This window comes from Nerophis lumbriciformis, linkage group LG16, assembly GCF_033978685.3.
Source record: "Nerophis lumbriciformis linkage group LG16, RoL_Nlum_v2.1, whole genome shotgun sequence".
NCBI lineage: Eukaryota > Metazoa > Chordata > Actinopteri > Syngnathiformes > Syngnathidae > Nerophis > Nerophis lumbriciformis.
The window spans coordinates 46,058,082-46,085,992 of record NC_084563.2 but is presented as its reverse complement, the minus strand read 5'-3'; the positions used below and the strand labels follow the sequence as shown (position 1 = coordinate 46,085,992).

Genomic DNA, 27,911 nt, shown 5'->3' with positions numbered 1-27,911 from the left:
ATCAAACCAACTTAACAAAAGTGAAATAAAAGCTTAAAGGTGAAATGTAATTTAGAAAAAGTTGCAATGTTGACTAAAACAAAGCTGGTTTTTTTTTCTTCCTTTCAAACTGTCATTGCTGAAAACATAATATTGAATCAAAATCAATGTTATTATTGACCTATCCAAAGTTCCGATTACTTCACATCAAATATTCCACTTTGAAAATTATTTTTGGTGGAAGATTTTGCATATTTTGTGTGTTTGCAATTAAACAGTTTGGTTTGACAAAAAAGGGCAGAAAACAAACAAAAACACACACACACAAAAAAACAAAAACATTTTGAAATGAGGGATAGATCTGAAGTTATGTAGACTCCAGAGGTTTAAGCGTTAAATATAAAAGCATATGCCCTGGCACACCATTATAATCATTTTATGACCGATGCAAAACACTTTTATACTGAAATAAATACACCTACAACATATTAAATAAAAACATAAAAAAAACTAGCAGCAGCGGTAAAGTTTAGATCCATGAAGGAAAGAAGTGAATGAATGTTTATAACTGAATACATTCACATATGCATACACATTTGTTTTCTTTTTTTCTTAATGAAGTAACGTTTATGACAACCTTTATCCAAAACACAATATAGAAGAGATATACCATAATTCATAAGTTTTTTTTTTGTTTGTTTTTTTAAAAGGCTTACAAAAAAGTCGGACCCCAAAAATGTACTGTGGGACCCCATTTTGAAAATTCCTAGCGCAAACACTGCTGTCAGGAGAAAACTGCTGTATTTAAATAAATATTTATAAAGCAAGTTCGAGTATTGGCAAATGTCCACCTAGTCCCGGCCTTGGCACGCATATACGTGTCCTCTTTTTGGGATTTCACAATATGGTCAGCCTAATTAAAGCAGCTAAGCACAAGATAGAAGCAACCCTTGACTAACACCCTCCCCCTTACACCTCCACGGATCCTAAATAACCAAATGTTAATCAAACGGATTTCTAATGTATATAATTGTTGTTCTTATGCTATCTGAACTCACTATGTTCTCCTCATCCCACCCCCCGGATTGTAAATCATTCAATGTATATACTCTGATTAACTTGTGCGATGACTGTATTATGATGATAGTACATATATATTTGTGCCATGAATTGATTACGTGGACCCCGACTTAAACAAGTTGAAAAACGTATTGGTGTTACCATTTAGTAATGATGGGTTGATGAGGCGTCATGAAGCGTTTCGACACATTGCAAAACTGTACTGATACTGTGTCGATACTGTGTGACTAAATACTGACATCTGCTGGACATTAAAAATCCCTACAGGCAACCTATGGACCGACTCAACTGACACTGATTTGATGCCCTAGTATATACAATAATATAAACCAAGTCATTGTATTTCATTTAGGATTATTTCATATCTTCATTTAAATAAAAATATATTTTTATCTTTTTTAGATACAGTCAATAAAAAATATGAACATGTATAATAACATGGAAATCTAAGAGAATGTGTTGTGAATGAGGATGTTTGTGGACTGGGATTTTTTAAAATTAATTCTTTACACATTTTTATTCAAAAAAAAGTTTTTCCAGCGTATTCAATTTTAGACGATTTCTTTCATTGATTGATTGAGACTTTTATTAGTAGATTGCACAGTGAAGTACATATTCCCTACAATTGACCACTAAATGGTAACACCCCAATAAGTTTTTCAACTTGTTTAAGTCGAGGTCCACTTAAATTGATTCATGATACAGATATATACTAACATCATAATACAGTCATCACACAAGATAATCATCACAGTATATACATTCAATTATTTACATTATTTACAATCCGGGGTGTGGGATATAGAGGGGGGGGGGGGGGGGGGGGGTGTTAAGTTTGGTTGTTATCAACACTTCAGTCGTCTCTTCTTAGTTATTATTTCTCCGGCTGTAGAAAAGAGCCGCTCACAGGGCACAGAGGAGGCGACACAGTTGGCGTATCGGTCACGTGACCAAAACAGCTCATGATGGGTCACGTGACTTTCTAAAAGCGGTACGCGCACCGACACAGGGTTTCGCTCTATGAGCTCCACGCATGCGCCGATGCATCGGTGTTGCCGGACCCATCACTACCATTTAGTGGTCAATTGTACGGAATATGTACTTCACTGTACAATCTACTATTAAAAGTTTCAATCAATCAATCAATAGAAAGCATCAACACATACAGTAGAAAGCAAGCGAAAAAGACCAAAGTATGAGTCACTGTGAATAAAAAACCGTCTTTTCAATCAATCATCAATAGAAAGCACATGATAGAAAGCATCAACACAAACAGTAGAACAAGAAAGTAGTGATGGGTCCGGCAACACCGATGCATCGGCGCATGCGTGGAGCTCATAGAGCAAAACCCTGTGTCGGTTTTAGAAAGTCACGTGACCGATCATGAGCTGTTTTGGTCACGTGACCGATACGCCAACTGTGTCGCCTCCTCTGTGCCCTGTGAGCGGCTCTTTTCTACAGCCCGAGAAATAATAACTAAGAAGAGAAATCGTCTAAAATGTAATACGTCGGAAAAACTTTTATTTATTTATTTTTTAATAAAAATGTGTAAAAAAATAAAATTAAAACAATTCCCAGTCCACAATCATCCACAACACGTTCTCTTAGATGTCCATGTTATGATACATGTTCACATTATTTATTGACTGTATCTAAAAAAGATACAAATATATTTTTATTTAAATGAAGATATGAAATAATCCTAAATGACTTGGTTTATATTATTGTATATACTAGGGCAGGGGTCACCAACGCGGTGCCCGCGGTCACCAGGTAGCCCGTAAGGACCAGATCAGTCGCCCGCTGGCCTGTTCTAAAAATAGCTCAAAGAGCAGCACTTACCAGTGAGCTGCCTCTATTTTTTAAATTGTATTTATTTACTAGCAACCTGGTCTCGCTTTGCTCCACATTTTTAATTCTAAAAGAGACAAAACTCAAATAGAATTTGAAAATCCACGAAAATATTTTAAAGACTTGGTCTTCACTTGGAATAAGTGGTAGAAAATGGATGGATGGATGGGTCTTCACTTGTTTAAATAAATTCATTTATTTTTTACTTTGCTTCTTATTACTTTTAGAAATACAATTTTAGAGAAAAAATACAACCTTAAAAATTATTTTAGGATTTTTAAACAAATATACCTTTTTACCTTTTAAATTTCTTCCTCTTCTTTCCTGACAATTTAAATCAATGTTCAAGTAATTGTTTTATTTTTTATTGTAAAGAATAAATATTTTAGCTTCTGTTTTTTCGACGAAGAATATTTGTGAAATATTTCTTCAAACTTACTATGATTAAAATTCAAAAAAATTATTCTGGCAAATCTAGAAAATCTGTAGAATCAAATTTAAATCTTATTTCAAAGTATTTTGAATTTCTTTTCAAATTTTTGTTCTGGAAAATCTAGAAGAAATACTGATTTGTCTTTGTTAGAAATATAGCTTGGTCCAATTTGTTAAATATTCTAACAAAGTGCAGATTGGATTTTAACCAATTTAAAACATGTCATCAAAATTCTAAAATGTATCTTAATCAGGAAAAATTACTAATGATGTTCCATAAATTATTTTTTTTTATTTTTTCAAAAAGATTCAAATTAGCTAGTTTTTCTCTTCTTTTTGTCGGTTGAATTTTGAATTTTAAAGAGTCGAAATTGAAGATAAACTATGTTTCAAAATTTTATTTAAATTTTTTTCGTGTTTTCTCCTCTTTTAAACCGTTCAATTAAGTGTTTTTTTCATCATTTATTCTCTACGAAAAACCTTCCGTAAAAGGAAAACAAAATGTACGACGGAATGACAGACAGAAATACCCATTTTTTTATATATATATATATATATATATAAATGTATTTATTTAGGTATTCTTGTTTAAATCACACTTACGTGTAACTTACAAATGACAATATATTTATTTATTTAAGTGTGTATCAAACTGGTAGCCCTTGGCATTAATCAGTACCCAAGAAGTAGTTTTTGGTTTCAAAAAGGTTGGTGACCCCTGTACTAGGGCATCAAATCAGTGTCAGTTGAGTCGGTCCATAGGTTGCCTGTAGGGATTTTTAATGTCCAGCAGATGTCAGTATTTAGTCACACAGTATCGACACAGTATCAATACAGTTTTGCAATGTGTCGAAACGCTTCATGACGCCTCATCAACCCATCACTAATAGAAAGCATCAACACAAACAGTAGAAAGCAAGTGAAAAAGAGCAAAGTATAACTCACTGTGAACAAAACCCGTCCGATCCACATCCGTCACAAAAGAATAATGATGAAGCGCCGAAGGAGGAACTCGGGTGGAACTAAATAGAACTAATTAAACGAGCAACAGGTGCGCTCACAGCTGTAGACACGGAGCAGATAGTAAAAGTGCCGTAAAAGACAGAGAGCAAACAGGAAACAGTAACAAAACAAGAGCACCAGGACAGGAAGTGATTTCAAACACAGGAAAAGCAAATATAACCAAAGTGTCAGTAGCACTTCAGACACATCTATATATATATATATATATATATATATATATATATATATATATATATATATATATATATATATATATATATATACATATATTAGACCAGGGGTCTCAGACACGCGGCCCGCGAGACGTTATTTTGCGGCCCTCACCTTAATATGAAAGTTTAATGTTAGTGCGAGTTTTATATGAATGGCGCTTGACAGTGTTGTGTGCGGAGATGAAGGAATCTACCAATCACAGCTACGTGCATTGTATCATGTCACATTGATATTAAATATAATCATTCATGTACATTGTATCATGTCACATTGATATTAAATATAATCATTCATGTACATTGTATCATGTCACATTGATATTAAATATAATCATTCATGTGCATTGTATCATGTCACTTGACATACACTCCATCATCTTCCTCTGTGACCAGTACATTAGTACATTAGTACATTAGTACATTAGTACATTAGTACATTAGTACATTAGTACATTAGTACATAGCTAGCATGTATCTGTTACCACTTTGCCTAAGAAGTATAATGTTGCCCTCAGTCCAGTGTGTCCTAACCTACGTGGACTATATACTCTCTCCTACACTTTCCTCTATAGTCTTAGAGTATATACTCTCTCCTACACTTTCCTCTATAGTCTTAGAGTATATACTCTCTCCTACACTTTCCTCTATAGTCTTAGAGTATATACTCTCTCCTACACTTTCCTCTATAGTCTTAGAGTATATACTCTCTCCTACACTTTCCTCTATAGTCTTAGAGTATATACTCTCTCCTACACTTTCCTCTATAGTCTTAGAGTATATACTCTCTCCTACACTTTCCTCTATAGTCTTAGAGTATATACTCTCTCCTACACTTTCCTCTATAGTCTTAGAGTATATACTCTCTCCTACACTTTCCTCTATAGTCTACCCCTTTAATAGATTGTTAGATGTTGTCTGTCTTTCCTCCCAGACTCCCCCAGTTTTTGCCAGGATTCCCAAATTGCTGCATTAATCAGTGATTTAATTGCTGCATTAATCAGTGATTTAATTGCTGCATTAATCAGTGATTTAATTGCTGCATTAATCAGTGATTTAATTGCTGCATTAATCAGTGATTTGGCCTCTTCTTTTCCAACTGGATTTTAATGAACTCATTGACCGCCATTTTGAGTGCTCTTTTGGCTTGCGTCTTCTTCGCTGGGCAGTAGGTAGTTATCACGTGCAGACTAATAGCGCCCCCTGTAGACAACGGCAGTACAGTACATTAGTTACATTTTAGCTGTATTTTATTCAACGCTGATGACCAAATAACGTCAAGTACTTAACTAACACAAATACATCTAATTGTTTTTTTTTTATGTGTTTTGAAAACATTACTATTATCAGCAGTTTGATATATATATATATATATATATATATATATATATATATATATATATATATATATATATATATATATATATATATGTCTTAATAAGGTTATCCAAAAAATAGTGCTCGATAACGTAGTAGAGTGCAATATATGTATGTGTGGGAAAGAAAAAAAAAATCACAAGACTATTTCATCTCTACAGGCCTGTTTCATGAGGGGTTCCCTCAATCATCAGGAGATTTTAATGGGAGCATTCACATACCATGGTTTATATAAGGCACAGAGTGGGTGGGTACAGGCTGGCGTGGGGGCGTGGTGATTGGCTCATGTGTTACCTAGGAGGTGTTTCCGTCTGTGGCGGCATGCTGATACAATTTCGCTGCGCTTGTTGAGGGATGACAGGTCTGGACGGTAAATAATAAACAGTTTCTCCTTCAAGCATAGGTTGCATCTTTTATTACCACTATTGTAAGGTGTGCTGGATGCAAGAATTTGCCATGTTATTGAATATTCAACATTATTGTCTTTGAGGTCCCAAATGTGTTTGCTGAGTTCTGTGGTATTCCGCAGGTTTTGGTTCCTGAAAGAAGCCTTGTGATTGTTCCATCTGGTTTTAAACTCTCCCTCGGTTAATCCTACATATGTGTCGGATGTGTTAATGTCCTTGCGTGTTACCTTAGATTGGTAAACAACTGATGTTTGTAAGCACCCCCTGTTGAGAGGGCAATCAGGTTTCTTGCGGCAGTTGCAGCCTTTGTTGGTTTTGGAGTCGCTCTGTCGGGGGGCCGACGGCTCATTTGCAATTGTTTTGTTGTGGTTTGAGATAATTTGTCGTATATTGTTCATACAGCTGTAGCTCAATTTAATGTTGTTCTTGTTGAATACTTTTCTTAGGGTGTTGCCTTTGGGGAAGTGTTTGTCAATCAGAGTGAGGAACTTGTGGCCAATGTTAGTCTTTTAAGACTATGATACCCATGATGTAATATTGTATAATCATGAACATCTTTCACCAATCTCCTTTACTTTACGCCCTAATGCAAGTAGGACATGTTTGATGTCCTTCATGCTAATATGACATCACATGACATGCATAAGCTATAAGGAAGGGAGTTGTCCTTCACTCCATGGAACAGAACTACAGGAATGAAAGTGTAAAGCGAGAAGGACACAGGTATGTCATTTCTAGATCTGGGAAACTTCTATGTAAATATGATATGTATATTTGTTGTTGTTGTTTCCTACGCATTCATGTCTAGTGCAAGTACAATAAGCCATTCTTTGGTTCAATGTTATTAGCAAGCTATCCTGCAAAGATCCTGTAATAGATGTGCTGTGAAATAACACCAGGACAAGCTACTGGACTTCATTTGATAGTGTCCTCTACCGTCTTCTCAGACATTTCAAGTGCAGGCGGACAAAAGTCCAGAAAGTAGTGGACAGTAAAAGAAAAGTCCCAAATAAGCAGACTGTAAGACAAGGCCTTCTGCAGTGTACAGGACACATGGCATAAGAAGATTGATTGACAATGGTCTACAGTCCCTTTGCCAATCAGGATGCAGAACACAATGCGCAATCATGTGCTGTAAAAACAAAGGAAAAAAGCCTAAAAAAATACACACACAAAAAAGATGGGTGTAACAGCGAGGCCGTGTAAAGTGAAGCGTGTTGTAGCGAGAGAACACTATTAGTTTCACCTTGTAAATATCATTGCTGGAATAAAAACCACTTCACTATGTCCAGGTATATTCTTCCAAATTCAGAACATTACAAAATGGTCAAAGTCTGCACATGTGACAATAAATGTGGAGATGTAAAGTGCAAGTCATTGAATGGACTGGAAAACAACTAAAGAGCAAGTCAGGAATGCTCTCACTATTTGCCTACTAAGCAAATTCTCCGGAGATAGCTTCCCCCGTAGCTTAGCTACATTTCATGGAGACTAACTTGCAGCTTACATGTTCCAGGTATCTTGCCCATCACTTGGAGCCCACACAAGTTTGCTGAGCGTCTGAGGACAGCAGAGGAGGACAAGCAAAAATGAAGGTGGAGATGTGGAAGGTGCACGCCACGCTACAGTCGGCGCTGGATGGCAACGTGGCCATTTCCACACCTCCAAATGTGGTAATGAAATGTACAATGACAAGTGAATACATCCTATCTACAACACATGACAAGTGAGTACATCCTATCTACAAACCTCCTTTCCATATGAGTTGGGAAATTGTGTTAGATGTAAAAATGTGTGGCGCATTATGAAGCCTAAAATAGCACAACGGAGACCCCCGGACTGTTGAACAACTTAAGCTGTACATCAAGCAAGAATGGGAAAGAATTCCACCTGAGAAGCTTCAAAAATGTGTCTCCTCAGTTCCCAAACATTTGTGCCCCCCCCCCTCCTTGTGGGGGGGGGGGGGGGCACAGGTCCGGTGGCCATGGATAAAGTGCTGGCTGTCCAGAGTCGGGACCCGGGGTGGACCGCTCGCCTGTGCATCGGCTGGGAACATCTCTGCGCTGCTGACCCGTCTCCGCTCGGGATGGTGTCCTGCTGGCCCCACTATGGACTGGACTCTTACTATTATGTTGGATCCACTATGGACTGGACTCTTACTATTATGTTGGATCCACTATGGACTGGACTCTTACTATTATGTTGGATCCACTATGGACTGGACTCTCACAATATTATGTCAGACCCACTCGACATCCATTGCTTTTGGTCTCCCCTAGAGGGGGGTTACCCACATATGCGGTCCTCTCCAAGGTTTCTCATAGTCATTCACATCGACGTCCCACTGGGGTGAGTTTTTCCTTGCCCGTATGTGGGCTTTGTACCGAGGATGTCGTTGTGGCTTGTGCAGCCCTTTGAGACACTTGTGATTTAGGGCTATATAAATAAACATTGATTGGTTGATTGATTGAGTGTTGTTAAAAGGAAAGGCCATGTAACACAGTGGTGAACATGCCCTTTCCCAACTACTTTGGCACGTGTTGCAGCCATGAAATTCTAAGTTAATTATTAGTTGCAAAAAAAAAATAAAGTTATGAGTTTGAACATCAAATATGTTGTCTTTGTAGTGCATTCAACTGACTATGGGTTGAAAAGGATTTGCATATATTTACATCTAACATCATTTCCCAACTCATATGGAAACGGGGTTTGTATATATGTCTCCGTCATCCATAGTTTTATCTATAAGCCATAAAGTAGGCAGGCACGGAGCTATTTCTCAGCGTGTGTTTATTCCAGCCGGCACATTAATACACTGACACACAACATCCCGATTCCAATCATGCATTGCTTCAAAACTACGGCAAGTAGTAATGTCCAAAAAAAGATAGTGACAGAGAATTCAAGCCTAAAATCACTTCTTTCCTGCAAATGAAATGTCACAGATGCTGCCCATACCTATGCTCCTTCAAAGACTGCTACTGGCTGCAAAGCATTGCACTTCAAATACAACAATGAGTAGAGACGAGTGTTATGTGTGTGCATATATACGTATGTGGAAATAAATGAACACTGAAATTCAAGTATTTCTTTATATATATATATATATATATATATATATATATGAAAGATATATAAAATAAATACTTGAATTTCAGTGTATTGTAGCTATAAATATTCCCCCCACCAATCTCCCGAATTCGGAGGTGTCCAGGGTGGCAAGTGTGTTTCAAATCCTAAAGTTGTTGTGGTTGTTTTACACTTACATGCTGTGGTTAATAGTATTCTATCTTTATTTGTCGTTATTTACACTTTCTGAATAAATGGTGTGATAAAGATCATCAGTCAACTCATTGGTGTTCATTGAGAAGCTCTGCCATCCGGGGGGAGCTCAAAGTGAAGCCGCTGCTCCTCCACATGGAGAGGAGCCAGATGAGGTGGTTCGGGCATCTGGTCAGGATGCCACCCGAACGTCTCCTGAGGTAGGTGTTTACGGCACGTCCGACCGGTAGGAGGCCACGGGGAAGACCCAGGACACGTTGGGAAGACTATGTCTCCCGGCTGGCCTGGGAACGCCTCGGGATCCCCCGGGAGGAGCTGGACCAAGTGGCTGGGGAGAGGGAAGTCTGGGCTTCCCTGCTTAGGCTGCTGCCCCCGCGACCCGACCTCGGATAAGTGGAAGAAGATGGATGGATGGATGGATGGAAATAATAAAAATGTAAAAAAAAAATCGATTAAAAAAAAAAAAAAATCAAATCTGAATCGCACAACGGGAGAATCGTGATTCGAATTCAAATTTATTTTTTTCCCACACCCCTACTATATATATATATATATATATATATATATATAATATAGATAAATGAATAAATGGGTTATACTTGTATAGTGCTTTTCTACCTTCAAGGTACTCAAAGGGCTTTGACAGTATTTCCACATTCACACATTCACACACTGATGGCGGGAGCTGCCATGCAAGGCGCTAACCAGCAGCCATCAGGAGCAATATATATATATATATATATATATATATAAAGAAAAACCCAGAAACCATCTTTGTAGTCATTTTTCTCCTGCGTGGACTTCCGTCTTCCTTTACAATGAGTGAAGCTGCACGAAACCCTGTGTCTGCAAGTGTAAATAAATTAGGTTTTAAGTTTTGTTTCTTGTAGAATCTATATAAAGTAATATACATTAGCCTATTGATAAAATAATGAAAAAAACTCATTTATATATTTGTTTTATTGTATTGTTACATTAATAGCTGTTGTATTATAGGATGGCTTGTTAAACATTTCATAGGATTTTCAGAGTTTTTCAGATCAGCTAAGTCGTTCTTATTTACAGTACATATACAGTCAAGAAAATAAGTATTTGAACACCCTGCTATTTTGCAAGTTGTCCCACTTAGAAATCATGGAAGGGTCTGAAATGTCCATGGTATAGGTGCATGTCCGCTGTATGAGAGATGACCTAAAAAGAAAAATCCATAAAACACAATCTATGATTTTTTTTAACAATTTATTTGTGTGATAAAGCTGAAAATAAGTGTTTGAACACCAACATTAATATTTGGTAGAGTAGCCTTTGTTTGCAATTGCAGAGGTCAAACGTTTCCTGTAGTTCTTCAGCAGGTTTGCACAGACTGCAGGAGGGATTTTGGCCCACTCCGCCACACAGATCTTCTCTAGATCCGTCAGGTTTCTGGGCTGTCGCTGAGTAACACAGACTTTCAGCTCCCTCCAAAGATTTTCAATTGGATGTAGGTCTGGAGACTGGCTAGGCCACTCCAGAACCTTGATATGGTTCTTACAAAGCCACTTCTTGGTTTTCCTGGCTGTGTGCTTTGGGTCATTGTCATGTTGGAAGATCCATCTTCAATGATCCGACTGAGGGAAGGAGGTTTTTGGCCAAAATCTCACAATACATGGCTGTAACTGATAACGTAAAAACTTTTTAAGTTATCATAATAAATGTTTTGAGTTACAGTATACTTAAAAATGTGTGTTCAGTTGACTTAATTTATATTCAAAGTTCAATATAACATTTTAAATGATCATTAACTTAGTATTTATGTCTTCTTCATACTTAAATGATCTGATTGAATATATTTATACAAACTAAATGACATGGACTTGAAAAAAATAACTGAATACAATGTATTAATATCAATAGTATCTACTCAAAATATTACACCTTTTAAATGATCTGATTGAATACAAACTAAATGACATGGACTTGAAAAAAATAACTGAATACAATGTATTAATATCAATAGTATCTACTCAAAATATTACACCTTTTTGAACTCAAAATATTTACTTCTTGCCGACTTAATGTGCAAGATGCCCTGTTTTTAGAGAGCTGTGTTTTCTGAGAGGTTCTGTCCCCCAAAGACATGCCAAAAGTGTGCAAATTCAGTTGTGCATATTGTTGTGTACATGTAACTGTAGAACTATAGTCATGTGCAAGAGAAACCTCATCCTTGCAATAAAAGGTTCTTGACTAAAGTGTTACTGTCAACAATTTATTAGGGTATAAAACAGCACCTTAAAACGTACCTTTTAAAAAGGCAATAACAACTGTTACATTTTAAGTTTTTTATTTTCCCAGAACAGACTTAGTAAAACTGTGAAATGTCGAATAACATTAAAGTGCAACACCTGGAGTCAAACTTTTATTTTTTACAAATATATTTTAGCAGCCTATTTTGAATGATTGGGGATGAACAAACTTCCCTTTCTCTGCACTGTATTTTCTCAAGGAAGAGAAAAAAACTTATGAAAGCAGCAGCGCAGACATCTAAATGTGTGCAAATGAGGAAAATAAAAAAACATTCCAAATAAAACAGAAGAAAAGAAAAGAAAAGCTAATATAAATAAATAACTGAATCATCATTACAACTGAGGGCTGACTCAGCTCAGTGAGGTCAAGGAGGCAGTACAATAAAATGAACTAAATATTTACCTCTCATTCTAAAGTTATAAAAAGCCCACTGGGCATACGCAAAAGTGCTTTCAACATTTGAACAGACATGTCTATGGAAATCAGACAGGTTAACAGTAGAACAACATGGCTGCAATAATGATGCTGATCTGAAGCACATTTATGCATGGTTAATGAGTGCAGGCATGCACTTCTCAGCTGCTTCGTTACTCAAACTTGAACAAGTCATTTTTCAGGCAGAGTAGGCATGGCTTCAGTGCTTTGTTATCATCCAGACACAGCAGGACTTTCTGGATGAATGTGAATGTGTGAGTGACTTTCTTTGGATAATCCAAGTCAGTGGTTCTTAACCTTGTTGGAGGTACCGAGCCCCGCCAGTTTCACTTTAGTGAAAAATAAAAAAAAAAATTTTCAAATTCAAGAAAAAGTGCTGTTATTTTACTGGTGCACAAAATGAAGCGTGCATGAACATCACCTTGTTCAAAGAACAAAACCAACACAGTGCATAAACTCACAACAAATAACACACCTCACACACATTACCATGAATTGATTAACGTGGACCCCGACTTAAACAAGTTGAAAAACTTATTGGGGTGTTACCATTTAGTGGTCAATTGTACGGAATATGTACTGTACTGTTTCATATCATGTATTCTCCTCCTTTGCAATCTGCTAGTAAACGTTTCAATCGATCAATCAAACAACCGGCAAATCAGATGGAAAATTAGAGGGAACATTGTTTGGGAGTATCCATAATACGCCGACAGGGAGAAGTTTTTATTTACACGATAAGTCGGATGTGTCTTTACCTCCGTGGCGGAGGCTCCGCTGAACCCCTGAGGCCGACCCCTAGGGTTGGATGGAACCCGGGTTAAGAAGCACTGATCTAAGTGTGATGCATAGATTGAACCAAGCAGCACCACAAACGCATCAGCCAACCTGGGAAGCTCGCTCATAACAACTTCATCCTCTATCACGATGGATATGTTCTCCGGGCTGAAGCTGCTGGAACCAGTGGAGTCAGGGGCCACAGAGAGAAACGCCAGTGGTCTCCATCTCATCTTCACCCTGCAAAACACAAGAAAATCAACTATAACCAATCCAGAAGGATGTCACACAATTCTTGTTTGTAGAGCCAAAACATACAGTATGCATAGTCCCCCTCTCCTCCTCCTCATCTCCTCTGCTCCTTCTTCCTCCCCGTCATTGTTTCCTCTCCTCTCCTTTCCTGTCATTGTTTTCCCTCCCCTCCTCTCCTCTCATTCTTCTTCCTCCCCTCCCCTCCTCTCCTGTCCTTCCTCCTCCTCCTCATCTCCTCAAATCTCCAAGCATAACTTTGGCTGCAGAGACATACTTACATTACAGGTTTTGTAGAATTCAGTGTCATCCTCCCGGAGATACACTGGAAGTCCACGAAGAACCAGAGTGCGTCGCATGTTGATGTCATATTCTTCCTAGATGGAGAAACAAGAGAAAATGCCAGCATAGCCAGTCCGTGTCACTGATATAACAGTGTGCATGCTTCAGTTCTGTTAAAAACAGTCATCTATGACTGACTACTATCAAGGCGTCTATAATCTGCAATGACAACACATATGATCAACATTGTCCCCATGAAAAAGGCAAACATAAACTTACCTCCAAGTCATCAATTCTCAGCATCTCTTGCAGTGCCTCTGCTCCCTTTCCAGTCCTTGAGGACTTCTGTCGATACAGTGCAACCAGTTTTGGTGTGTAGCGCTCAAGTTCACAGTAGAACTGGTTGCGTCGATTCACATTTGTAATACGATGAAACTCTGCAAACACCTGTACAGATATAAATATTTCGGTGTAAAAACAATCAGACATGGCAATGATTTTGATGAACTATTACTAATCAAAACATACTACATATTTACCTGTGAGGCCGGCCAGTTCTCCAGGAATTCCCGCACCCCTGGACTTCCTTGAACAATGTGTCGCCGGCGAAGGCCAAAGGTTGTGTGCATGAGTTTCTCTATCAGTATCTGCTCTCTCTCAGTCTCTTGTGTGATTTGTACTCTCTTGTGTGGCGCAGAGACGTCACACAAGATCTGCAGGGAGACAATAAACAAATGTCATTTCTTTCCAAATCATGGTGAATGGCATAACCAAATGGTGTTTTAAAATGAACAAATACTCACAAATGTTGCTCAAAATGACAAACTTTATTTCCAAGCACTCTATGGTACTATAACATAACAGAGAATGTGACTTAAGATGCAAAATGCATATGATGATGTATAGTGTACTGCATTACGTGGTCAATCCCTTATTGGCGAGGGCGACTCCGTTAGACAGCCCTTCTGAACATATTATGATTTTGCTTTTTTCTCCAAAGTCTGATCATTTCAAAAAAACTTTCACATATGCAGTAACTGCTTAATTCAAACATTTCACCAATATTTGAAACACGTCGTCCTCTGCATATTTATCAAGGCAAAGAACGTCTGTTTCCACTACGTTACCCTCAACGTTAACGTTACGTTGTTGACAGTAACAAAGTAACGTTAGCGACCTGGGCCTACAAACAACACTGACAATAAAGTCATAGGCTTTGGTTTCAACCACTTGGAAATATGTGCAATATCGTAGCATGTAACCTGCACACATTCACTGCGTCGAGCAAAAGATAGCCTAAGTTAACCTTATTGAACTTTTGAAACGTTCATTTTCTACGTTACTCACCGGCTTCACGCGCGGAACTTTCAAATTCTGGAGCCGGAACACAAAACACAGATAAAAGACCATTTTACAATAGCACGGCGAAAAAATGACCGTCGTCGTGTGGGTTTTTTGACGAATAACACTCTTTTTCCACTTTTCTTCGCTCCCGCCTCACCTCCAGCTAGCGTCCAGACATCCCGAATGTTCTGGATACGTGCCCTAAACCGCTAGGGGTAGTGACGTCAGACGTCACGTCCCCTCACGCACGCACGCCCGTTCTTCTTCTTCTTCTTTTGATTTTTTATGGCGGTTGGCAAGCAACCTTGTGGTGTGCATTACCGCCACCTACTGTAATGGAGTGTGAACCGAGATGGATCCCTATTCTATTCATTTGGTGTGAGAGGAGTAGTTTTAGACTGGCTACGAAGTTATTTAGATAATAGACAAGAGGTTGTGGGTAATCCATCTGAACACATGAGGATTGAATGTGGACTTCCACAAGGTTCGGTTTTGGGACCAAAATGGTTTATTTTATATATGAATGATATATGTGAGGTATCAAAGTTATTGACATTTGTATTCATTGCGAACGACACCAACTTTTCTAGTTCGGGACATGACTTAAAAGCATTATCAAACATTATTGAACAGGAAATGATTCAACTTAAGAGACGGTTTGATGTCAATAAAGTATCATTAAATGTAAAAAAAACCAAAGTTCATGATGTCTTGTAAGAGGAAAAGGGAGGAAAGGATCACACTGTCAATAGATGGAATTGATATTGAAAGGGTTTCTGAACTTAGATTTTTAGGAGTGATACTGGATGACGGTCTGACATGGAAATCTCATATTGCACATGTACGGAAACAAATGTCTAAGAGTATTTTTATATTAAATAAGGTCAAATATGTGTTAGATTATAGGGCAATTGTGCACACTTACATTGCCATACATCAGCTACTGTGTGGAAGTGTGGGGGAACACATAAGAGTAACATAAAGGCATTGTATCAACTACAGAAAAGATTATTCATAAAGTAGATCACTTAGAACACACTAACATATTATTTATTAATTATGGTTTATTGAAACTACAGGGGCAGCACGGTGGCAGAGGGGTTAGTGCGTCTGCCTCACAATACGAAGGTCCTGAGTAGTCTTGGGTTCAATCCCGGGCTCGGGATCTTTCTGTGTGGAGTTTGCGTGTTCTCCCCGTGACTGCGTGGGTTCCCTCCGGGTACTCCGGCTTCCTCCCACCTCCAAAGACATGCACCTGGGGATAGGTTGATTGGCAACACTAAATGGGCCCTAGTGTGTGAATGTTGTCTGTCTATCTGTGTTGGCCCTGCGATGAGGTGGCGACTTGTCCAGGGTGTACCCCGCCTTCCGCCCATGTGCAGCTGAGATAGGCTCCAGCGCCCCCGCGACCCCAAAGGGAATAAGCGGTAGAAAATGGATGGATGGATGAAACTACAGCAGCTAGTAAAGTTACAGACATCATGTGTCACGTTTAAGGCTACAAGTAAAACATTACCAGCAAATTGACAACAAATGTTTGTCATCACTTGTGAGAATGAAGAGCATAGAAGAAAAGGTCATTTCCAACATGGGTATTCAGGGACAACTTGAAAACAAATGTGCATATCAGTGGTGGGGGTTCAACTATGGAATTCTCTTTACAATGAGATTTAGGCTGAAACGACGCGTCGACGTCATCGATTACGTAAATATGTCGACGCCGTTTTTGTGCGTCGACGCGTCACATACCGTATTTCCTTGAATAGCCGTCGGGGCGCTAATTGATTTAAAACCTCTTCTCACTCCTGCGCTTACCAAAAGGCGTGGGGTAAATTTAGGCCTGCGCTTATAAATTTGAGTGATGTAAGGATACCATCATGAAAAGCACATTTAATTACAAAAAAAACGTTATTATGGTCTTACCTTTACTTATGAGTCCATGCGCAGCTGCTTCTGATCAAAAGCATGGATAACCTGTTTATAGAAGCCTTCTTTATCTTTCTTCAGTTTTAAAAGTCTCTCTGTCTCGATGGAGATATTCCTTTAAGTATTACCTCCTGCTTCCATTGAAAGTCCAGTTTAGAAAACGGTTTTATTTGAGATATGTAATCCTCCATGTTAAAAGTGCAAGCAAACGATCGCTGCTCACTCTTGTGGCTTGTTGTCTTCTTCTGCAGCACCGATCCAGGTTTTTGCACTTCCGATCCGATATCGATATTGTTTTTGCACTTCCGATACGATACCGATACTGACCTATCCGAGCATGTATTGAAGTTTAAAGTTATTTAGCCTACTTAGTTGTCAGAATCATGTTGAAAAGGGTTTTAGTACTCTTGATAACAACTAGCCAGCTGAATTAGGGGAGTTTGAATAATACACAATGGTTGGTAACAAGAAACTGACCTGTTTCTTCAAGGATAAACACAAAATAGACCAAATTATACATGACAAACAGAAATAGCATCATTGAACTAGGGCTGGGCGATATGGCCTTTTTTTAATATTGCCATATTTTAAGGCCATATTGCGATACACGATATATATCGCGATATTTTGCCTTAGCCTTGAATGAACACTTGATGCATATAATCACAGCAGTATGATGATTCTATGTGTTTGGATTGATTGATTGAGACTTTTATTAGTAGGTTGCACAGTGAAGTACATATTCCGTACAATTGACCACTAAATGGTAACACCCCAATACGTTTTTACACTTGTTTAAGTCGGGGTCCACTTACATTGATTCATGATACAGACATATACTATCAGATATATGCTATCATCATAATACAGTCATCACACAAGATAATCACATTGAATTATTGACATTATTTATAATCCGGGGTGTGGAGGGGGGCGCCGGATGTAAGTGTCAAAAAGACAGCCAAAAGAGTTTGATATGAGAATAAATCTAAAGTTAAAATATAGGGTAGAAATGCACCCATTTGCAGGAAATGTTTTCAACATCTCCTCTCTGAGCTGCCACCTTACCGTGGTAGAGGAGTTTGCGTGTCCCAATGATCCTAGGAGCTATGTTGTCCGGGGGCTTCCATGCCCCCTGGTAGGGTCTCCCAAGACAAACAGGTCCTAGGTGAGGGATCAGACAAAGAGCAGCTCGAAGACTTCTATGGAAATGCAAGAACCCAGACTCAGATTTCCCTCGCCCGGACGCGGGTCCCCGGGGCCCCCCTCCGGAGCCAGGCCCGGAGTTGGGGCACGATGGCGAGCGCCTGGTGGCCGGGCCTGTCCCCATGGGGCCCGGCCGGGCACAGCCCGAAGAGGCAACGTGGGTCCCCCCTCCAATGGGCTCACCACCCATAGCAGGGGCCATAGAGGTCGGGTGCAATGTGAGCTGGGCGGTAGCCGAAGGCAGGGCACTTGGCGGTCCGATCCTCGGCTACAGAAGCTAGCTCTTGGGACGTGAAACGTCACCTCGCTGGGGGGGGAAGGAGCCTGAGCAAGTGTGCGAGGTAGAGAAGTTCCGGTTGGATATAGTCGGACTCACCTCGACGCACAGCAAGGGCTCTGGAACCAGTTCTCTCGAGAGGGGCTGGACTCTCTTCCACTCTGGCGTTGCCAGCAGTGAGAGGCGACGGGCTGGGGTGGCAATTCTTGTTTCCCCCCGGCTCAGAGCCTGCATGTTGGAGTTCAACCCGGTGGACGAGAGGGTAGCTTCCCTCCGCCTTCGGGTGGGGGGACGGGTCCTGACTGTTGTTTGCGCTTACGCGCCAAACAGCAGCTCAGAGTACCCACCCTTTTTGGATTCACTCGAGGGAGTACTTGAGAGTGCTCCCCCGGGTGATTCCCTCGTTCTACTGGGGGACTTCAACGCTCATATTGGCAACGACAGTGAAACCTGGAGAGGCGTGATTGGGAAGAATGGCCGCCCGGATCTGAACCCAAGTGGTGTTTTGTTATTGGACTTTTGTGCCCGTCACGGATTGTCCATAACGAACACCATGTTCAAGCATAAGGGTGTCCATATGTGCACTTGGCACCAGGACACCCTAGGCCGCAGTTCTATGATCGACTTTGTAGTTGTGTCATCGGATTTGCGGCCTCATGTTTTGGACACTCGGGTGAAGAGAGGGGCGGAGCTTTCTACCGATCACCACCTGGTGGTGAGTTGGCTGCGATGGTGGGGGAGGATGCCGGACAGACCTGGCAGGCCCAAATGCATTGTGAGGGTTTGCTGGGAACGTCTGGCAGAGTCTCCTGTCAGAGAGAGTTTCAATTCCCACCTCCGGAAGAACTTTGAACATGTCACGAGGGAGGTGCTGGACATTGAATCCGAGTGGACCATGTTCCGCACCTCTATTGTCGAGGCGGCTGATTGGAGCTGTGGCCGTAAGGTAGTTGGTGCCTGTCGTGGCGGTAATCCTAGAACCCGTTGGTGGACACCGGCGGTGAGGGATGCCGTCAAGCTGAAGAAGGAGTCCTATCGGGTTCTTTTGGCTCATGGGACTCCTGAGGCAGCGGACAGGTACCGACAGGCCAAGCGGTGTGCGGCTTCAGCGGTCGCGGAGGCAAAAACTCGGACATGGGAGGAGTTCGGGGAAGCCGTGGAAAACGACTTCCGGACGGCTTCGAAGCGATTCTGGACCACCATCCGCCGCCTCAAGAAGGGGAAGCAGTGCACTACCAACACCGTTTATGGTGCGGATGGTGTTCTGCTGACCTCGACTGCGGAAGTTGTGGATCGGTGGAGGGAATACTTCGAAGACCTCCTCAATCCCACCAACACGTCTTCCTATGAGGAAGCAGTGCCTGGGGAATCTGTGGTGGTGGATGAGATCCGCCCGGAGTTCCTTAAGGCTCTGGATGCTGTAGGGCTGTCTTGGTTGACAAGACTCTGCAGCATCGCGTGGACATCGGGGGCAGTACCTCTGGATTGGCAGACCGGGGTGGTGGTTCCTCTCTTTAAAAAGGGGAACCGGAGGGTGTGTTCTAACTATCGTGGGATCACACTCCTCAGCCTTCCCGGTAAGGTCTATTCAGGTGTACTGGAGAGGAGGCTACGCCGGATAGTCGAACCTCGGATTCAGGAGGAACAGTGTGGTTTTCGTCCTGGTCGTGGAACTGTGGACCAGCTCTATACTCTCGGCAGGGTCCTTGAGGGTGCATGGGAGTTTGCCCAACCAGTCTACATGTGCTTTGTGGACTTGGAGAAGGCATTCGACCGTGTCCCTCGGGAAGTCCTGTGGGGGGTGCTCAGAGAGTATGGGGTTTCGGACTGTCTGATTGTGGCGGTCCGCTCCCTGTATGATCAGTGTCAGAGCTTGGTTCGCATTGCCGGCAGTAAGTCGGACACGTTTCCGGTGAGGGTTGGACTCCGCCAAGGCTGCCCTTTGTCACCCATTCTGTTCATAACTTTTATGGACAGAATTTCTAGGCGCAGTCAAGGCGTTGAGGGGATCCGGTTTGGTGGCTGCAGGATTAGGTCTCTGCTTTTTGCAGATGATGTGGTCCTGATGGCTTCATCTGGCCAGGATCTTCAGCTCTCACTGGATCGGTTCGCAGCGGAGTGTGAAGCGACTGGGATGAGAATCAGCACCTCCAAGTCCGAGGCCATGGTTCTCGCCCGGAAAAGGGTGGAGTGCCATCTCCGGGTTGGGGAGGAGATCTTGCCCCCAAGTGGAGGAGTTCAAGTACCTCGGAGTCTTGTTCACGAGTGAGGGAAGAGTGGATCGTGAGATCGACAGGCGGATCGGTGCGGCGTCTTCAGTAATGCGGACGCTGTATCGATCCGTTGTGGTGAAGAAGGAGCTGAGCCGGAAGGCAAAGCTCTCAATTTACCGGTCGATCTACCTTCCCATCCTCACCTATGGTCATGAGCTTTGGGTTATGACCGATAGGACAAGATCACGGGTTCAAGCAGCCGAAATGAGTTTCCTCCGCCGGGTGGCGGGGCTCTCCCTTAGAGATAGGGTGAGAAGCTCTGTCATCCGGGGGGAGCTCAAAGTAAAGCCGCTGCTCCTCCACATGGAGAGGAGCCAGATGAGGTGGTTCGGGCATCTGGTCAGGATGCCACCCGAGCGCCTCCCTAAGGAGGTGTTTAGGGCATGTCCGACCGGTAGGAGGCCACGAGGAAGACCCAGGACACGTTGGGAAGACTATGTCTCCCGGCTGGCCTGGGAACGCCTCGGGATCCCCCGGGAGGAGCTGGACGAAGTGGCTGGGGAGGGGGAAGTCTGGGCTTCCCTGCTTAGGCTGCTGCCCCCGCGACCCGACCTCGGATAAGCGGAAGAAGATGGATGGATGGTTTTCAACATTTTCTTTCAAGGCTTGCATGTCTACATTAAAACATTCTTCTTCATACTGCATTCATATATGCTGCTTTCATGCAGAGAAGGAAATCACAACTAAAAAAATCACACATTTTTTCATACGGTGTTGATGTGGAAATGTTTGCCTCAGCATTTTGATGGTGTGGACGTGTGGCACCGAACGGAGATCAGACGTCACAATATTTGAACAATGATGACGAAAACTGTTTTCTCTGTCGTGTCCGTGTGTCGAACATTGTTATGCGCTTATTTTTTTATTTGATTTTGTGCGTGGCATAGATTTGCCGTGCGCAGAGGACGCTTGAGCAGTGCGTAATTGCGCAAGCGCGCACCTTAGATGGAGCGTTGCTCGCACGGCTGCGCTAGCATCACAGCTAACGTTAGCCATGCTGCTACCTCTCTGCTGGGAGAGGGCGTATACGTATGTGACGTATGACGTGACAGTATGTGACGTGTGTAAGAAGGTGCGCTTGCTGTCTGTGAGAGGGAGACACAGAAAAGAGTGAGAAGAGCCTGTCGTGTTATGCCAGCAGCTAAAAGCAACTGTGTGAGAATCCACAGACCTGTGGACGTGTTGAAGGTGTGCTGGAAAATGCGGAACGGAAATTAGGGAGCAGCAGAAAAGTGGAATGTATTATTCCTCTCTTTTTTTACAAAAGAAACGGATAAAGACATTTTATTTTTATAAAGCGAACAAACCTTTTTTCGCTTACCATTCCAACACCATCCACACCAAAGACATATTAAAATAATTTTACAATATGTCTTACTTCGATGACGAATGGCTTCCTGTGAGGTCGGGGCGAAGACGCGCACCGCGGCGTCAGACTGCGCCTGCAGAGTGGCTCACCCAGGAAGAAGAACGTGGTCATTATGACCAGGAGGATAATTTTTCTCAGTGGTATGAGCAGCGGCCCCAAAGGTCTTATGCGGATGTAGCACGGGGACGGCAGGATTCCTATCCGCGTCGCCCCTACCCGCAGACACGCCGCCATTTTGATGACCTACATCAAGAGCGCCGCAGCGCCCCTCAGTGGAATTATAGGAGAAACACACGCCCTGCCCAAAATAGGAATTTTGTGCCTTCAAGACAGCACTCTCAGGAGTACTTTAGGCCACAATATTCACCTCAAAGACGTCCCCGCTATCCTCCTCCCCCCAGGGGGACACGTAGGAAACGCCGGGATGCTTCCAGGAGGAATGGGCGCTCTCGTAATTCCAGTAGAGACATTTACTCTAGGCCTTCAAGGCAATATTCTCAGGACTATTATTTTTCGGAATATTCGCCTCAAAGACGTCCCCGCAATCCTCCCCGTCCCAAGAAGACACGCAAGAAGCGTCAGGACGCTTCTCGGAGGAGTGCACCTCCTGACAATTCCACAATGTCCATGGAGGGGAATTTAAAAGCACAGTGTTTTTATAATATTATCAAAATAACACATCATTTGAATAATGTTACAAAAGACACTCACCCACAGTCCATAATAAAAATGGAAGAGACGCTTGCCACCATGATTAAACCAGCGGTCTCTAACCCTGACGTTGAGACGCTTATCAGGTGCAATGCCAAGACTTGGGCAACAATGACTGTTGAGGTTTTAAGAGACCATTATAAAAACACTCTACAAGTGGAATTGGACAAGATAACCAGTTTTATTGAGGAGGTCTGGAGACCCGCTTTTCAGCTGGCCTCTACATGGGCCAAGAAACATCTGGGACGCAGACTGATGGGGGACACCCTCGGGAAGGCCGAGGCTCTGATCGTCGCGGCCTTCGCCGACCCCCCTGTCAACGCTGAGGTGGTACGCCCGGCCCAGTCCTTGCCGGTCCAGACCGCCACCCGGGTATCGGTGGGCACCCATACTGACCCTACGGGCCCTGACGGGGCTCCTGGGGTGGTACGGGCTAGCAGCCCTCCGGCTCGGGTCGTCGCCCGGGTCTCGGTGGCTACCAGCACCGACGCCGTGGCTCCAGATTGGTCTCCTGAGGTGGATCGGGAAGCAATCCCTCCAGCACGGGTTGCCTCGATCTTCCTTCCTCGTCGACCGGAACCACCCAGGGAGCAGAGGGTGACACAGCCCCGGGCCACGGACAGCGGGCCTGCCCAGGACACCCTCGGCGAGGCTCCGCCCACCCAGCTTATTCCTGCATGTCGCAGGGGGCTTCCTCTGGGATCACCTGCAAGACAAGACACACAGGAGACCCCCACTCAGACCGAGGACGACGATGACTCACCACGTGGGTCCACAAGCTCCGGGGCGGATCAAACCCAGGACACCCCCACCCATACAGAGGACGACGATGACTCACCAGGGGGGCCCACGGCCTCCTCGCCTCTCCTGATCGACCTTCGGGATGAAGAACAGGAGCGGGGGCTTTCTTCGGTGATGTCCCCTCGTTACTCTTCCGCGACCCCCGACTGGTCCCCTCTCCAGCCTGAGACGGCAGAGGAGACGGCACCACAGGGTGAATTTTCACCACGGGGGCCCACACTTTCCGGGGCTCCTATGGTGGACTATGAGGACTCACCCTTGCAGCGGACGCCTCCTCAGGAGACGCCCCCTCAGGAGATGCTTCCTCAGGAGTCCCCCGATTGGGCACATTTGTTCCCTGGGGCACTAAAAAGGAAGCCACACAAGAGGCCTTCTGTCCCAGACACTCCACAACACCTGTCTATTCCAGAATGTGTCGAGTTGGTAGAGGATACGACTAGTGCCTCCCCCCGTAGACCCACTAGACACATGGTCTCGAGTAGGAGGATGATGGATTGGAAGTTGTCGGCCAACAAGAAATTCTTGGTGATCGGCGACTCCAATCTGTCCCACCTACCACCTTTTTACGTCGACGACCTTCAGATCGACAGTTACCCGGGCGCCAGTTTTAGACACGCGGAGGCCATCCTACGCAAGACCGTAATTGCTGCACCGGTTGAAGTGTTGGTTCTAGCCTTTGGGATCAACCATCGTGAGCAGAAAGTTAAGGAGACCGCTATTAAGCAGCTCCAAGGGGCACTCAGGATGGCCGTGGCTACCTTCCCACGGGCCCGAGTGCTAATCCCCCTGATTAACTATTCGGCCGCTTTGCCCGTTGAGCAGAAAAACAACCTCGGGCAGCTGAATAGTTTAATCAGGAACAATTATGCTCACATCCCGGCTCTCGACAGCCGGGACTTTGAGACCCAACCCGACCTGGTCCACTGGACTCGGGACACGGCCAAGTTGATGCTCAAGCACTGGCTTGACTTTTTAAACTTGGCATCCCCATAATCCCGATCGCTCGGGGGGGTAATAAGAACGTGATAAATTTGGCCCATAATTTCACGCCAACCCCCTTACAAATCTCCCTCCTCAATAAGGGCCTCAACTTCATTCCTTCCACTAATCTCAGTAGCGACTGGCATCATCAACTTCAATTTGACCTCCAGCGCTACCACAGACGTGTCAAACTTGAGGTATACTATGAGAAACAAGATTCTCTCGGACCTACACCGTTCACAGCCCGTTCCGGCTGGGAGCCCTCACCTGGACTTATGCCTCCGGAATTCCAGGCTATGGTCCGGTCCGACGGGCTCTCCATGTCCGGTTCGGGTTGCGCACCTGCGGTCGCTCCCAATTTGACACGAGGAGAAGTCGAGGCCCTTCATAGTCTAAAAACAAACAAACATATTGTGATCAAACCAGCCGACAAGGGGAGTGCTGTTGTCATTTTTGACAGATCGCAATACATATGGGAGGGTTCTCGGCAGTTGAGTGACATGACGTATTATAAACCACTGCCGGAACCTATTTATCCGCAAACTATTCCCATGGTAGAAAAGATTCTGGATAATCTTCTACTTAAAAAATTTATCAATTTTAAACAACATAGGTATCTCATGGGGGAGCCGGATCCTCGCCCCCGCAGGTTCTACATGCTCCCTCAAATTCACAAGGAGCCAGACAAGTGGAGCAAGCCCCACGAGATCCCTCCGGGGCGACCCATTGTGTCTGACTGCGGCAGCGAGACGTACAGAACGGCGGCGTTCATCGATCATTATCTGACGCCGCTTTCCGTTCTGCACGACAGCTACCTCAGGGATACCTATGATTTTATTGATAAAATCAAGAATGTTTGCATTCCCCCAGATGCCATTTTGTTTACCATCGACATTGACAGCCTGTATACAAACATTGATATAAATGAGGGGATACAGGCTGTCAAAAATGTCTTCTACAGGTACCGCGACGTTAGCAGGCCCGAAAAGGAGCTCCTGCAGCTCCTCGACATTAATTTGAGGAGAAACGACTTTGAGTTTGACGGTCGTTTCTACCTCCAAATTAAGGGCACTGCTATGGGCAAGAAATTTGCACCGGCGTATGCCAACATTTTTATGGCAGAGTGGGAGACCTCTGCCTTGGCCGCCTGCCCAAAACGTCCTCTCCACTACTTCCGGTACCTGGATGACATCTGGGGTGTCTGGACCCATTCCAGTGAGGAGTTCAGCGTGTTCTTAAACACGCTGAACACTCACAACAAAAATATCACCATCAAGTCGACCACGAGCAACACATCGGTCGACTTTTTGGATACCACGACATTCAAGGGTCCCGACTTTGCCGACACGCAACACTTGGACATCAGGGTGTTCTTCAAGGAGACCGACACCCACGCGCTCCTCTTCAAAAGCAGCTTCCACCCCAAGCATACCTTCGCGGGGTTGGTGAAATCCCAATTGTTGAGGTTTCATCGTGTCTGCACCAGAAGGGAGGACTTCCTGACGGCCTCGGGGACCCTCTTTTCTGCCCTGAGGGGGAGGGGCTATTCCAGGTCCTTCCTCCGACGGCAGTTGAGGGTCTTCTTGGACCCGAAGGGGCCTCCCCCTGGGACCGACATGATCCCTCTCATCACCACCTACTCTCCCTCGGCCGTGCGGGTCGCCAAGAAGGTCAAAGACCACTTCCGGACCTTTGCGGAGAGTAGCGGGAGGCTGCCGGGGCGCTACGTGGTGCCGGCCTACCGTAAGAACCCCAACTTGAATGATCTGTTGGTCAGGGCCAGGGTCAGCTCACTGAGAGACCCGCCCTCCACTAGGAGGGACACCCTTGTCCGCCACTCACAATGGTTGGTGAACCCCCACAACCGCAAGGTTTTCCAGCCGTTGTGCCGTGGCGGCCGACACACCCGGAACTGTGTGTACGTGATTCGGTGCCAACGATGTGGCGATATGTACGTGGGCGAGACGGGCAATACCTTAGCTAGGAGATTCGCCCAACACAAGTACAACATCGTTAGGCATAAAAATACCAACACTCACCTGGTGCAGCATTTTCTCCGACACGGGTGGTCTTCCGTCCGGGCGACTGTCGTAGAGACGGATCCCAAATGGAGCCTCGCCCAACGCCACCGGGCGGAGCTCCTTTGGATCTCCAAATTGGGCACCAGACATCCAGGGGGCCTAAATGAGATATGAGTGTGAGCCCGTTGGATTGTGACGGACAGTGCACATTCCCGTTTTTTCCCTTCTTTATTTTTCCCATATCCCCCACCCCCCCCTCTTCCCTAACCCTAACCATTCCCTTCTCCTTACCTAAAACCTACCCCCAAACCTAACCCTAACCCTAACCCTAACCCTAACCCTAACCCTAACCCTAACCCTAACCCTGTCACTGGGCAGATTGTTGACGGACAGTGCCTAGCCCTACCCCTTTCCCTAACCCTAACCCTAACCCTAATTCCTAACCCTAACCCCCAACACCTAACTAGCCCGTGCCTCCGGTCTGTCCGTTGGGTGGCGCCCTGCCCTTCGTACGGCCCCCCGGGGGCTCTGTTTGCCATCGTTTGGATGCGGTGATGGGCTCATATAAAAATCAGACACATTTTAAAATAGGGGTCAGAGGTCACACACACCAAGGATTTATCTGGATGTTTTTATTATGAAATACTTACCTGGATTTGTTTGCAGTGTTTATGTGTGTGCAGTGATTATACTTACTTTTATTCTTTGGCGTGCTTTGTGAACACCAGATACTTACCTTGGTGATTGTGGAGTTACTAAATGACTGCAGCTGTGAGCGATAGCCCCGCCCCCTGCAGAACTCAATCACATAAATCCTCCTCCTGCCTTGCCGGCTCATTTGAGCTCCAGTTGTTGATGAGGGGACATCACGCTGTTGAGAAGAGTGACAAAAGCCGAGATATTTTAGCCTTAGGGGATTAGTAGTGCCCCATCTACTAGTGGAATTAGAAGTGTCCCGGTAGACAAAAGGTTCGCAGTAAAAAGATGGTGAACATCCTGCGTGATTCAAGTCATGCCTGAAGAGGTCCAGAAGACCGAAACGCGTCGCATGAAACATACTTGATTAGGTCAATGTGTCTGACACCGCGTCTGACGGTGTTCTTTCGGGGTCCCTGGGGGGTGTGCGTCTGGTGGGGTGTCACTGGGCAGATTGTTGACGGACAGTGCCTAGCCCTACCCCTTTCCCTAACCCTAACCCTAACCCTAATTCCTAACCCTAACCCCCAACACCTAACCCTAACCCTAACCCTAACCCTAACCCCTAACCCCTAACCCTAACCCTAACCCTAACCCTAACCCTAACCCAATAACAATGTTTACCATTTCATGTTATTGT

At 43.9% G+C, this 27,911-nt stretch overlaps 1 protein-coding gene across 1 annotated transcript in view; it reads left to right on the top strand.

Annotated features, from left to right (window-relative positions):
- Nucleotides 1-7,932: 7,932 nt before the first annotated feature.
- Nucleotides 7,933-27,911, top strand: part of LOC133617447 (type-2 ice-structuring protein-like) — a 65,647-nt gene continuing 45,668 nt past the window's right edge. Inside the window, exon 1 of the mRNA XM_072914944.1 lies at nucleotides 7,933-8,031. Coding sequence (XP_072771045.1) covers nucleotides 7,948-8,031 — 84 coding nt within the window. The 5' untranslated portion in view covers nucleotides 7,933-7,947. The remainder of the gene's footprint in view (nucleotides 8,032-27,911) is intronic.